We start from the raw sequence: 13,631 nt of genomic DNA, 5'->3' as shown, positions 1-13,631 counted from the left end.
CATGTGGGAATAAGCTGGAAGCAAGCGGGCTTTGGGTGGGGCATTCTGAGGATGGACTCCAGGCCCCAGCGCCCCCTGCAGCCTCTCCTGGATAACTGTCTTCAAAGGCCCCCTGGGAGGGTGCTGGGGTGTGGTGAGACCTCCCCTGCTCTCCCCAGAGAAGCTCCACCTATCTCTGTTGATTCTCTCTCTCCCTCTGCCCCTCCCCCCTTCTGCACAAAGCTCTGCCTGTTAGAAGTTCTGTCGCTAAAGAAATTGAAAACGACCCTCTCAGGTGATCAGAATTTGGGGAGCAGTTGATTGGCGGGAATAGCACCACAGCAGCATTGACAACAGCCATGCTTGGGGGCGTCTCAGCCAAACTCTCATTTTACCTTTGGGGAAGCTGAGGCCCGGCACGGAAGAAGTGCGGTCCAGCCTCAGGTGTGAAGTATTCAGGAAGAGCAGGTGCTAGGAAAGGTTCCGTGTCGTAATTGCTTATTAATCCAATTCTTCATTGACAGATCCCAGTTTTCAGAATACAATAATAATGCTGCAGGGATCAGTTGATAAAAGGAAGCGTCTGCAAAACATTAATGTGTATTAAAAGTTCTTTGGTTACCGCAGTAAAGTAGCAGCTTCCCAGGCCCAAACCCAGAGGGGCAAAAAAGGAAATCAGCTCTGCGCTCAGGTGGGTTCCTCTTTCCTTTAAGAGTGCATTAAGGCATCTACAACCTAAATACAAAATCTAAAACCGTACAACTCTTAGAAGAAAATGCAGGGGCAAATCTTCACAACCTTGAGTTTGGCAGTAGTTTCTTAAATATGATGCCAAAGGCACAGGCAACAAAAGAAAGAAATAGACTGGACTTTGTTAAAATTAACTTTTGTGGGGGTGCGTGGGTGGCTCAGTTGGTGAAGCATCTGCCTTCAGCTCAGGTCATGATCTCAGGGTCCTGGGATCAAGCCCCGCATCAGGCTCTCACTTTCACTTTGGGGTCCCCCCCCAAATAAATAAACAAAATCTTTTTAAAAATTAACTTTTGTGCATTAAAGGGCATTATCAAGAAATTGAAAAAGCCTACAGAATGGGAGAAAATATCAAATATCATATATTTGATAAAGATCTAGTATGTAGGGGCCCCTGGGTGGCTCAGTCGGTGATGCGTCTGACTCTTGATTTCGGCTCAGGTCATGATCTCAGGGTCATGAGATCGAGCCCCCCCATCAGGCTCTGGGCCAAGTGTGGAGCCTGCTTCATATTCTCCCTCTACCTTTCCCTCTGCCCCCCCTTCCTCCCCCCACCCCCGCTCACACGTTCTCTCACTCTCTCTCTCTAAAAAAAAAAAAAGGATTTAGTATCTAAAATATATAAAGAACTCTTATGACTCCACAACAGAAAGACAAACAACCCAATTAAAATATGGGCAAAGGACTTGGATAGACTTTTTTTTTAAGATTGTATTTATTTATTTGACAGAGAGAGACAGCGAGAGAGGGAACACAAGCAGGGGGAGTGGGAGAGGGAGAAGCGGGCTTCCCGCGGAGCAGGGAGCCCGATGCGGGGCTCGATCCCAGGACCCTGGGATCATGACCTGAGCCGAAGGCAGGCGCTTAACGACTGAGCCACCCAGGCGCCCCATGGATAGACATTTTCCCAAAGATATACAAATGACCAACAAGCACATGAAAAGATGCTCAACATCATCAGTCATTAGGGAAATATAGATAAAAACCACAATGAGATAACATTTCACACCCACTAGGATGACCATAATTTAAAACACAACAACAAAACAAAACAAAAAGGAAAGTAACAAGTGCTGGTAAGGATCTGGAGATATTGTGAATCACCGGCAGGAAGGTAAAATGATTCAGTCGCTGTGAAAACAGGTGGTTCCTCAAAAAACCTGAACACGGGGTGCCTGGGTGACTCATTCAGTTAAGCATCTGACTGTTGGTTTCGGCTCAGGTCGTGTTCTCAGAGCTGTGGGATCAAGTCCCACGTCTGGCTCTGCACTCAGCGGGGAGTCTGCTTGAGAGTCTCTCTCTCCCTCTGCCCCTCCCCCACTCCCACGCATGCAGGCGTACTCTCAAAATAAATAAAATCTTATATATATATAAAAAAAAGAACATAGAATTACCAACTGACCCAGCAATTCTGTTCCTAGGTAAATATAAAAAAAAAAAAAAAATTGAAAACCGGAACTCAAGTAAAGGTAACCATATGTTCATAGCAGCACAACTCACAGTAGCCAGAAGGTGGGAACAACCCAAATGTCCATCAGTGGGTGAGTGGATAAAATGCTGCAGATTCATACAATGGAAAACTGTTCAGCCATAAACAGAATGAAGTCCTGACACCTGCTAGAACTTGAATGAACTTTGAAAACATGATGCTAAATGAAAGAAGCTAGGCACAAAAAGGTGACATGTCATACAATTCCGTTCATACAAAATACTTAGAATAGATAAAACCATAAAGATAGAAAGCAGATTGGTGGTTGCCCAGGCTCAGGAGAAGCTGTTTAAACGGTACCAGGTTGGGCGCCTGGGTGTCTCACTCAGTTAAGCGTCTGCCTTGGGCTCAGGTCATGATCACAGGGTCCTGGAATCGAGTCCCGTGTTTGGCTCCCTGCTCCGCGGGGAGCCTGCTTCTCCCTCTGCCCCTCCCCCGCCCACTCATGAGCACGCTTGCTCTCTCTTACGTGCTCTCTCTCTCTCTCCCAAAAATAAATAAAATCTTAAAAAAAAAAAATAAAGGGTACCGGGTTTCCTTTTGGACTGATGACATTTTGAAACTAGGTAGGGATGGTGATTGCACAACGCTGTGAACGTACTAAATGCCATTGAGTCACTCACTTACGGTGGTTAATTTTATGTTAATTTGTCTCAGTTAAAAAAAAACAAAAACAGTGGGGGGTGGAGATAAGGGTGAAGGCAGAGCTAGGAAGAAGGTCCCCCTGGCAGTTTGTCCTTTCAGACCCAGAGGACATCTCTGAGCTCAAGAAGGGTACAGATGGGAAAGGCAAGCCCAGCGAGGGCAAGGACTTGTGCAAGGTCACAGAATGTGTGGGGATCCGTAGGGGAATTGGAGGCAGGGCTTTAAGACTCAAAGCTGGCACTGCATCATGATGCCTCCACTGGCCATGGTGGGCTGGAGGGGGCCCGTGGCCGTGATCAAATGAGTGAAGTCCAAGCTCACACTGGCCTTCCAGACGGACGAAGTCATCGACCGGTTGGTTATCTGGGCTCATCCATGCCAAATGCTTTGGATGAGTCAATTCGGGTCTTCCTCCTTGAGAGTCAGCCCCCTCCATGGGCAGAGTCCTAGCTTTAAGCAGAAAACTCATTAGCCTGCTGTTCTATTTCTGCCCACAGCTTGCACCCCCGGGCTGAGGTCATCAGTTTCCCCACAAGGGTAATGGGAGGAAAGAGAATGTCCTAAAATTATAGCATTCACTGATCCCCCCTGAGGGACCTGGGAGCATCCAGTCAAACTCTGGAAGGTGAAGCCAGCTGAGCCACCAGAGCCCTGAGGAGTTCTTTTCTTTTTTGAGGTTTTGCTGGCTCAGACCTGTTGGGCAGGTATAAAAGGGAATGGCCAGCCTCGGCTGGGCACCCAGTCTCTTCCAGTGTGGTCTCAGGTGGGTACCATAGGGCCTGCCGGGGGAGATGGGAAACAGGGAGGTGGGTGCTCTGGAGGAGCCACCTGAGGAAAGTGGGTGTAATGATGGGAGATTAGCAAGGGGGAGCAGGAGGTGAGCATTTCTTGAGCACCTTGCCTGCCCCAGGGGCTGCAGAGGGAGCATATCATTCAGTGCTCCAAGGGAACTGGACCTGCAGGTGAGGAGACAGCTGTTGGGGCTTGTGCTGCATTCCACGGTGAGACAGGAGCAGTTGGGATTCGAACCCGCATCAGCGCCACTTCACTGCACCACTTGCCTTCCCTGGTTGTCCGGAGGGGGTCGGGGCGGGGGGGAGGTGCTGGGTTCACCCAGAGCTCGATCCCAGCCGTGCCCTTCTCACACCGTAATGCATCTCTGCTCCCCCGCCCCACCTCACACCCAGGACCCTTGCAGCTTTTGCATCCCTTGAGCTGAATGTTTTCTATGTTTTGGGGTTTATGATTTTAAAAATGGGGTCTGAGTGGTATCTGGCTGGTTTAGTTGGAAGAGCGCATAACTCTTGATCTCAAGCTTGGGAGTTCGAGCCACATGTTGGGTGTACAAATTACTAAAAACAATAAGCTTAAAAAAATTTTTTTAATACAAAAAGAAAGACAAAGTGGGTCTTAGTTATCAAAGATGCCTGGAGAGAGCTGTTGTCTGGAGGGACAGGAGTAGATGGAATATGTAGGGGGGCCTGGGAGGAGGGCTCACTACTGAGCAAGGGGCTGTGGCCACTGAGAGGGGTGGGACCTGGTGTCAGAGGCCTGTACGGCCCTGGGGTGCAGCGCCTGGTCCCAGGGGTCTGTGCCCCAGGCCCCCAGGCCAGGACAATAGCAATGACACCTCAGCTTATGGTTCCTGGCAAAACCATCACAAAAACAAAACAAAACAAAACACAGAAGCAGCCTAACTGGACTAAGCAAAGGAGAATTTCTGGCCTTTCCTCCCACATTAGAACAATTTAAAAAGGTACCTAGCCCTCAGACACGAGCAGTTGCTTTGTTTTAAAGACAAGTCTAATGCATTTTAATCTGACTTTGCTGATACTTGCATTTCTTTTTCATGTGGATTTTGGTCTCATTTCCCTGGTGACTTCCATCTGTGTTAAACAGACGCAGGAAAATGAAGCAGCAAAAAGACAATGCAACTGAGCCAATGACAAAAGGAAGTTTATGTTGAGCAATCCGCTCTTCCAGGAGCGGGGAGGCCCAACGCAGCCTCAGCGCTGCCCAAGGTGACTTTTGGCAGAGTCGAGGGAGAGCCAAGTCTCCTGGGTGCTGGATGGACGGCTGGAAGCTCTCAGGACACCAAGAACTCCTAGCGCAGTGCTCCCCGAGGGAAGGACTCAGGATGAGTTAGGCAGGGTTCTCGCCCTAGGTTCCGGGGTCTTCAGTGGGGAAACAATTCCATCCTTTAACAGAAACGTATCATTCCCTCCCCTTTATAACACAGGCAACCAATCACGGTCCCCAACACCTGTGACTTTGTCAGCAATGGAAATCACCGTGATTTTCATATCACTGGACCATGTGGCAGAGAGTTTGAAAGATTGGCAGTTCCCATCACGGCTTCAGAATGATGTTGGGTTGTTAGACCCGAGGTCAGATCGTGTCATTTAATGCATTAGTGAAGAAGTACGCATATCACTGTATCACACAGGCTTATTTACCATTTTGTTAATTATATTTTATTTTATTTTTTTAAAGATTTTATTTATTTATTCATGAGAGACAGAGGGAGAGAGAGAAGGGGAGAGAGAGAGAGAGAGAAAGAAGCAGAGGGAGAAGCAGGCTCCCAAGGAGCAGGGAGCCTGATGCGGGACTCGATCCCAGGACCCTGGGATCATGACCTGAGCCAAAGGCAGATGCTTAACCATCTGAGCCACCCAGGTGCCCTTGTTAATTATATTTTAATACCATTTGTTTCCTTGGTGATCCTATGCATTTTACTACCTGCATTTAAAACGTTCATTTTGTCCAATGGGAACACAGGCATCACCAGATGGCACAGGACGCCCACCCCTTTCCTCTCGTTCTCATTTCCTGTGAAATAGACCAGCTTTGGGGTTGGGGAACCCACAGAGAGATGGACCCCACAGAGAGATAAGACCAGGAGAAAGTGTCTGGCTTTGCTGACACATCTTGCCTGTCCTGGGTCAGCGTCTTCTGGAAACACCAGAGCCCTTGACAGGAAAAGCTGGAGCCCTCCTGAGGATAGCGCGGGGCAGCAGGAATTCTGGGAGGCACAGTCTGAGACCCTCCATCCCCAGCTGGCTTATTTAGAGCTGGAGGCTCTAAATACTCGGCCTCCAGAACAGCATTGCTGACAAAGAGGCTCACAACCACACCCTCCCCAAACTTTTGAGAAGGTTCTTCACCCCAAAACAAACTGGGATGCCCCTGACTTCTCTCTTTGCTACCATGAGTCCCCAGTTCTTCTTCCTGGTGGTTTGGTGAAATTGTCTGGATTTGGAGACCGAGAGGCCCAGGCTTGACCCCAGGCTAACCTCATCTTAAGAGAGGTAATCATTGAATCCGGGCAATTATTCTGGACCAGGCACTTCCTTAGCATCTGGCAAAGCCCGTAGACCTCAGCTCAGATTAGCGTTTTTAAATGCATTAAAAAAACAAAACAAAACAAAACAAAAAAACTACATAGGGTTACAAAGGAAACCAATTGTATTAAAATGTAGTTACCAAAATATTTAAAAGTGAACCTGTGATATAGTAGTTAAAAGTCTACTTCTTCGTGAGTAGATTTAAATAACAGCTGAGGATCTAATAAGACCGTGATTTCAAAGTTGAGATGAGGGTAAATAATATTTTGAGATTTCTGCAACCGTGCAAAAATGAAAGGAGACTAGCTGTGGTTTCTGTTGGGGACTAACCCAATAGAAACTGTGTTACTGGTGTGCTACTGGGTCTTGTGGCCTCTGTTCAAACCTTAAGGGAAAGAGAAAACCAAGTAGTAATTGTTTTCCTGTCCCAATTTCATGGTTAAAATCCTTGCTTTAACTGCCCCAGGCTCTCATCTTCTCCTCCATAAAATGAGTTTCCCGATCCCTACCTCACAGCCTCAGTGTAGGGGCATACGAGAGGGCAGAAGCAAAAGTGTTTTGCGGTTGGTGGGAGTGGGTACACAACTCTGAGGAGCTGTTACCTTGTTTCTAATTCTTGATTTTTAAGACGTAATGGCACCAAGACACCCAAAGTGACATGAGAGAAGCAACCCCCTCTCCCTCTCAGCATTTGTCCCGGACTACCCATCAGTCTTGGCAAACCGGCCTTGCTCTTCCCTACAGCACCCAGGGAAGCCCTGGTTCCCTCCCTTGGTTCCTTCCTGCTCCTCCGTCAACCAAGCCGCGATGCCTGGTGGGTACAAAGGAGAATGCGGGGACGATGTGGACCCGATGCCCTTCCTGGCACCTCCGGAAAAGGAGAGGATCGAAGCCATGAACAAGCCCTATGACATCAAGAAGTCCTGCTGGGTCAAAGACGAGAAAGAGGGCTTCATCGCTGGGGAGATCCAGTCTGAACAGGGTGAGCAGGTCACCGTGAAGACAATCAACAACCAGGTGAGTGGGGAATAATCTCCAGGATGAAACTGAGCGTAGGGAGTGGCAGACACCCAGGCTCTGCTGTCCACCCTCAAGAGGCAGGATGGTGAGAGGAGCTGATGCCTCTGAGTCCTGGGTGCTGGGTTCAAGTTCAGATTTGGCTACATTCAAACTGTGGCCCTGGGCAAGACACTTGCCCTCTCTGAGCTTTGACTCCCTCCCAGTAGAGATTCCAACATGGTAGGACACACGGAAGTACTCTGTATGCTCTGAAATAGCACACATGTGCACGAGATTGTCGTGGGAGTTACTTATCTTTAAAGTCCCAAAGAGCTTTCATGTGGCGTGACAGTGAGCATCCCAGATGTCAGCAGTTGCACTGTGTGCCCACAACAGCACGAGGACTGTGAGGCAGGGCCCAGAACACCCTGGCTGACCTGGGGAGCTCTCCACCTGCATGCCCACAGATGGAGGCTCAGAGCCCCTTGCTGCACGGTGGCAGCGTGCTGGAGCTGGCTCGAACTGGCTTGCAAGGACCCAACACCCAACGCTAAACAACCAGGGGCTTTGCAGCCAAGTGTTAAACTTTTGGCAGCTTGATACCTTGGCAAATGTTATAAATCAGGGATTCCCCCCTCCCCCATATAGCTGGTTTACCAGCACACCACTCTCTCCACTGGTCTACACTGTGTCTGACTGTGAGGGTGACTTGAGAGAGGGGGTAGTAAGGTTGGTTCATTAAACCGCTACACTGCGGCAGACTCCTGGTAAGGCGCTGGATGTTTTGTTTAATCTTTCAAAAATCTTATGTAGTAGGATTTTAGGAGTTCCTATTCTGTAAAGGATCAGGGAGGCACTAGGTAACTTGCCCGTGGTCACAAAGACAGTAAATGATGAGCTCATATTCAAACCTAGCTGTATTGGGCTCAAACGCCCACGTGCCCCCACGTCACCACACCATCTCCCCGTGGTGGGCCAAGCAGCAGGAGTGTGAGGCCATCCTCGGTCAATGTCAGGAAGACAAGAGGCCAGAGACCTTCTGGGATCAGAAGCTGCAACTGCTGAGTTGAGCTTTGTGCCTTGCTTCACTTCAAGGGGAGTGGCAGCAGGGAGATGAGGCTATCCCTGGGTTCCAGGGGGTTGGAACACGAAAGTCAGGTTTACTTCTCCAGAGAACCTACTTTTCAGAAGGGCAGAGCACCGCAGTGTTATAAGGAGTAATGTACGAGATCGCGGAGCCCCAGGGCCCTGGTTTGGACACACGTTAAGGACAGCACGTAACTTCTGTGAGCACCACCGGTTTGGGACAGAAAGACTGACTCACCTGACAGAATTCTAAGATAAAAGGCAAAGGGCCCTGTCCTCTGCCTGAGCCAAGAGAGAAGGTTTGCCTGAGGGCGAGGCCCAGAGATCTGGGAACTCCGGGAAGTGGACTCTGAATAAAACCCAGCTTGATTTACCAGGGGTGTGGTGACCATTAGTGGGTAGATTTTCCAGAACTGTCAAGGTTTCAAATTATCCGCCTAGTGAACTCATAAATTATTAAAAGTCCCAGAAATCCGAGCATGTGTTCAAGCCTCACATCTCAGGCTGCAGGCAGCTCAAAGACGTTTGTTTTCTGGATCACATGTCTTGAGCTTTGGTCCCAGATGCTGGAACTGAAGAGCTGGTGCTAGTTTTCATTTACAGATGAAGAAATTGGAGGGGGGCGCCGAGGGCGGATGGGGTTTGCCTGCCGTGCACAGGCGCTCCAGACTCCTAACCCTGTGCTACTTTCACCCTGACACATTTACTGCTCAGTACTCATTGTATTATTGTTATTATTATTATTATTATTATTATTATTGTCTTGTTTGCTTGCTTGCTTGCTTGCTTGCTTTCAATTTTATTCTTCAAGGTGGCTTGGGGGGAGCAGGGAAATGTCTTTTTTTAAGATCTTATTTACTTAATTTTATTATTATATTATATATATATTATTACTGTTATACTGACAGAGCCACTCAGGCAACCCCTTATTTATTTTAGAGTTAGAGAAAGAGCAGGGGGAGGTGTAGAGGGAGAGAGACAAGTAGACTCCATGCTGAGCACAGAACCCAACGGGGGACTTGATCCCACGACCCCAAGATCATGACCAGAGCTGAAATCAAGAGCCGGACCTCAAGGGCCCCTGGGTGGTTCAGTTGGTTAAGCGTCTGACTTCGGCTCAGGTCATAATCTCAGGGTCCTGGGAGGGAGCCCCGTGTCAGGCTTGGCACCCAGTGGGGAGTCTGCCTCACCCTCTCCCTCTACCCCTCCTCCCACTCGTGCTCTCTTTCTCTCAAATAAATACAATCTTAAAAAAAAAAAAGTCAGACTCTCAACCAACTGAGCCACCCAGGCGCCCCCCGCATTTTTTTTTCAATGAAAAATTCACTGCTATTTAGAAACTACCACCAATTCTCAAGGCAGAGAGCCAAGAGTCACATCTCCGCAAAGTGTCCCTGAGATTGAAGAGCAAGTTCTGCTCAGCTATCAGAATGGACTTGGCAGGAAGAGAAGCAGGGCCCAGAGGTGCTCTGAATGTAGGGATGAAATTTGATAGCTTATACGGTGTTTTATGGGATCCCGCTTAAGTTAATATAGTTCGCCCAGCAGCGAGCCAAGGAAGCTCCTGTCATCCCTACTTCAGAGGGGAGGCAGTCAGGACTCAGATGGCCTTGGAGTCCCTCCTCAGCCCAGGCTGCACAGTGGGACATGGCTGGACCAGGAGTTGGGCCGACTGGTCACCTGACTCCAGCTCCTTCCAAGATATCAGAGAGTGTGTGGTACCTTGTGCCAGAGGTTGACATGGCTGTTGACTGTACTATTTCCTAACTCCTGTTGTGTCTTGACACTCCCCCACCCAGACTGTCACTGTGAAGAAGGATGATGTCCAGCAGATGAACCCCCCGAAATTCTATCAAGCCAATGACATGGCGGACATGACTTTCTTGAATGAGGCCAGCGTCCTGAACAATCTGCGCCAACGCTACACCAACATGAGGATCTACGTGAGTGCCCGGGGCTGGCGGTGGGGATGAGGGGTGGCTGCAGATCTTCTGAACCCCTCTCCTGATGGGAAAGGTACAGCTGCCACTCTACCTTCCCAGCAACCATCACATGGTATGGCTCAGACAAGGGCACGGGGACCATGTTTCTGACACGTTAGAACTTCCACTCCAAGCCTTCAATGTCTCAGTGACGGTGCCACCTCCACAGGCAGCTGATAACACCTCTTGCTGAGGTTGTCATCTGGAAGTCTTCCTCCCCACCACACCCCTGGAAACTCTCCCATCAAGACACCGTTTTCCCCCTGCTGACTTCATGTGGCCCTGTTAGATGTCACCCCCGTCCGTCCAACCATCCAGCCATCCATCCGCTGTCCACCCCGCCCCCACCCTCAGATAGGACTGGTGGGAAAGAGTGACTCAGAGGCAGGAGTCCCAGGGTGATACACTGTGTGTCATGCTCTCAACTCCTTAAGTGGGCTCTATCTCATCTTCCTTTCTCTTTCCTTCTTTCTTTGGATCACTTTCTATTTAATATGATTACTTTTAAAAACTCAATTTGTATATGGCAGCTATGCTAAGAAGAAGCTGGGGCAGGGTGGGGAGGCGTTTATTCCCATTTGGGCCAAAGCGGAAGGTTTTAAAGTTGAACTGAAAAGAGGCACGGGGTGGGGGGCAGGCAGGGGTATCAGGTGGGTGTGAACGTCCAGCAAGGAGGAGGACAGTCTGGCACTTATGGATGGGGACCCACAGACGTGGCCATTTTCTGCCCTCCCTTATTCCCCCTCAGATCATTTCTTCTCCTACCTCATTGGCTTTCCCGATTCTTTTTTTTCTTTTCAATGGGACGATTTCCTTACAAAATTGCCTTGTGATGAAAAGAGAAGTCGGTGCCCCTTCTTAAAAGTAGATCAAACCCAGCTGCTCACCAGGAGGGATTGTGCCCACACAGGGAGGGCTTTGCAGCTGTTAAAACACCCCAGAAGTCTCTCTGTGAACTCATGGAAAATCTCCCAGATAGATTAAACGGAAAAGGCAAGATATAGAACAGTATTATAGAAAGCTATCTTTTTGCTTTAAAAACAAGAAGCGGGGTGGATAAGAAAGCATGCCTGGATTTGTATGTATATGCAGCAAAAACCATGGCGGGGGGGGGAGGAGGCGGGCACCGAGCAGCTGGGGGGACTTTTTCCCCCGAGTATTTGCCCATACGGTGACTGTGTTATCTATGCAAATAATTAAACCAAAGGAAAATGAGACAAATATATAGATGAAAGCAAAGGATTGTTTTGCTCGCTGACTAGACGCTCAGATACAGATTTTGCCTCCTGGAGGGGAGGCCACTGTATGTCTCCAGGCTGGCAGCGCCCTCCAGCCAGGCCGCTCTAGGGCAGGCTAGGGCTTGGAGGGAAGAGGGCACCAGGAGGAAAGGCCAGCTAACTGTCTTCCTCACCTCCCACCAGACCTACTCGGGCTTGTTCTGTGTGACAGTCAACCCCTACAAGTGGCTGCCCATCTACGGAGCCCGTGTGGCCAACATGTACAAAGGCAAAAAGCGTACGGAGATGCCACCACACCTCTTCTCCATCTCTGACAACGCCTACCACGACATGCTCATGAGTGAGTGCGGTGAGGCCTGCTGGGGGTCTCGGGGTGCGCCACAAAAACTCTTTTTGCCATCGACTCCAAACGCTTTAGAACCACGCGCTACCCAGTCCCAACCCTGACTCCATACCACCCACTGAAGTTGTCTGCTACGTGCTAAGAAGCAGCAGCATGTGATGATAACGCGGGGTACCAGGGCTCAGTGAGGGCTAAGTACCAGCCCTACCTCACGCCGCATCTCATCTGAGCTTCACAGAAACACGGGATACCAGGCTAAGTAACTTGCCCAGGATTCAAGTCAACACTTAACCATTCCCCGTATGATCTCTGCTGTATGGCATGGTGGCCCATGAAATGATTTTTATTATGTTGCTTATGACTGGGTAGCTATATAGGATGGGGATGGTAAATTCTGGGCCCTTCTGCAAAGGTGCATGCTGCAGCGGCAGGCATGTGGCCGTGGACCCCAGAGGACCCAGGTGTTTGGGCCTCTGCTGGTTGCTGCAGCCCACCTCCAAGCTGGGTGGGATGCAGGGAGATGCAGACTGATTGGCCAGGGTGATGTCAAATGTCTAGTTTCTAAGTGTTTCCTAATTACATCTTCCTGTTGCTGTTTTCTTCCCTGCAGATCGTGAAAATCAGTCTATGCTAATCACGTAAGTGTCCCTTCTGTCTCTGTCTATATACATATAATTAGGTTTGTGTCTTACACATGTAATTAAGCCTTCTTAGAATTAATTGGTGGGACTTTGTATGGAAATCTGCAGGCTGTGAATGGGCTTAGCAGGACATCGAGGCTGCACTTGTGAAACTGAGGGGGGGGGGGAGGGGGTTCTGTGTCCTCAACCCCACCCCCCAACTGTCTGTCCCTGTCCCGGCTGAGGGATAAATCATGGCAACACTCAGCCTGCACCTTTTATTGCTTTGCTTCTCTGTGGCCAATCCCCTCTTCGTGTTTCACTAGTCTGCTCCTATTTTCCACTTGCAGTGGAGAATCTGGTGCTGGCAAGACTGAGAACACGAAGAAGGTCATCCAGTACTTTGCCAACGTCGGAGGAACTGGCAAACAGTCCTCAGATGGAAAGGTAGGGCTGATGGGCACATTCAGTCTATCACCCCAGCCCACCCTGTCTGTCTTCAGGCACACACGGGAGGGCACACACAGGTGGGCACACACGGGAAGGCACACACAGGGGGGCACACACGGGAAGGCACACACAGGAGGGCACACACGGGAAGGCACACGCAGCAGAGCCCATGTGACCCTCGCAGCTGTCCCGTGGGTTTGGGCCATTTTACAGAGGAGTAGACAGGCTTGGGGAGAAGGGTGAAACCACATAAGGAGAAGGGGGCCACAGACGTGGGGTCCTCCTACAGGATGTATTCTACTGCCCCAGGTCACGTCCGTCCCCAGAAGGGCAGATGGCAGAATCGCTGGTGCTTGGCAGGGGAGAAAGGAGAACACCAGCTCCTCCTTCAGCTGCTTCCGCAGACCCTGCAGCCCGGGGGCACAAGGAGCAATAGCTGGGCCAGTGGCATCTATAAAAGCCCACAAAGCAGAGGAGAGTTTGTGAGGAAGATCAGGGATGCCTAGGAAAGGGTTCTCAGCTCACTCAGGAGTCTCTCCGGCAATAGCAAAGCACGGAACAAGAGCCAAGAAGCAGGGCCTGTCATCTGCCAGGTGCCCCTCCCATGTCAGGGCCGCAGAGGGACAGTCATCAGGTGGTGGCCCTCTTCCCAGGTTCCTTCCTGCCCTGATTTCCAGGCCTCCCAAGGTCCTTCCCCTCCTGGCTC

At 49.8% G+C, this 13,631-nt stretch overlaps 1 protein-coding gene across 1 annotated transcript in view; it reads left to right on the top strand.

Annotated features, from left to right (window-relative positions):
* The first annotated feature begins 7,014 nt into the window (after nucleotides 1-7,014).
* The window catches only part of LOC113932715 (myosin-16), a 59,750-nt gene continuing 53,133 nt past the window's right edge, over nucleotides 7,015-13,631 (top strand). Inside the window, exons 1-5 of the mRNA XM_027612024.2 lie at nucleotides 7,015-7,224; nucleotides 10,092-10,235; nucleotides 11,696-11,852; nucleotides 12,466-12,493; nucleotides 12,826-12,922. Of these exons, the coding sequence (XP_027467825.1) occupies nucleotides 7,015-7,224; nucleotides 10,092-10,235; nucleotides 11,696-11,852; nucleotides 12,466-12,493; nucleotides 12,826-12,922 (636 nt within the window). The remainder of the gene's footprint in view (nucleotides 7,225-10,091; nucleotides 10,236-11,695; nucleotides 11,853-12,465; nucleotides 12,494-12,825; nucleotides 12,923-13,631) is intronic.

Source organism: Zalophus californianus, chromosome 10 (genome assembly GCF_009762305.2).
Source record: "Zalophus californianus isolate mZalCal1 chromosome 10, mZalCal1.pri.v2, whole genome shotgun sequence".
Classification (NCBI taxonomy): Eukaryota; Metazoa; Chordata; class Mammalia; order Carnivora; family Otariidae; genus Zalophus; species Zalophus californianus.
Note: the sequence above shows the minus strand (reverse complement) of the source record. Positions and strands in the feature narration are given on the sequence as shown.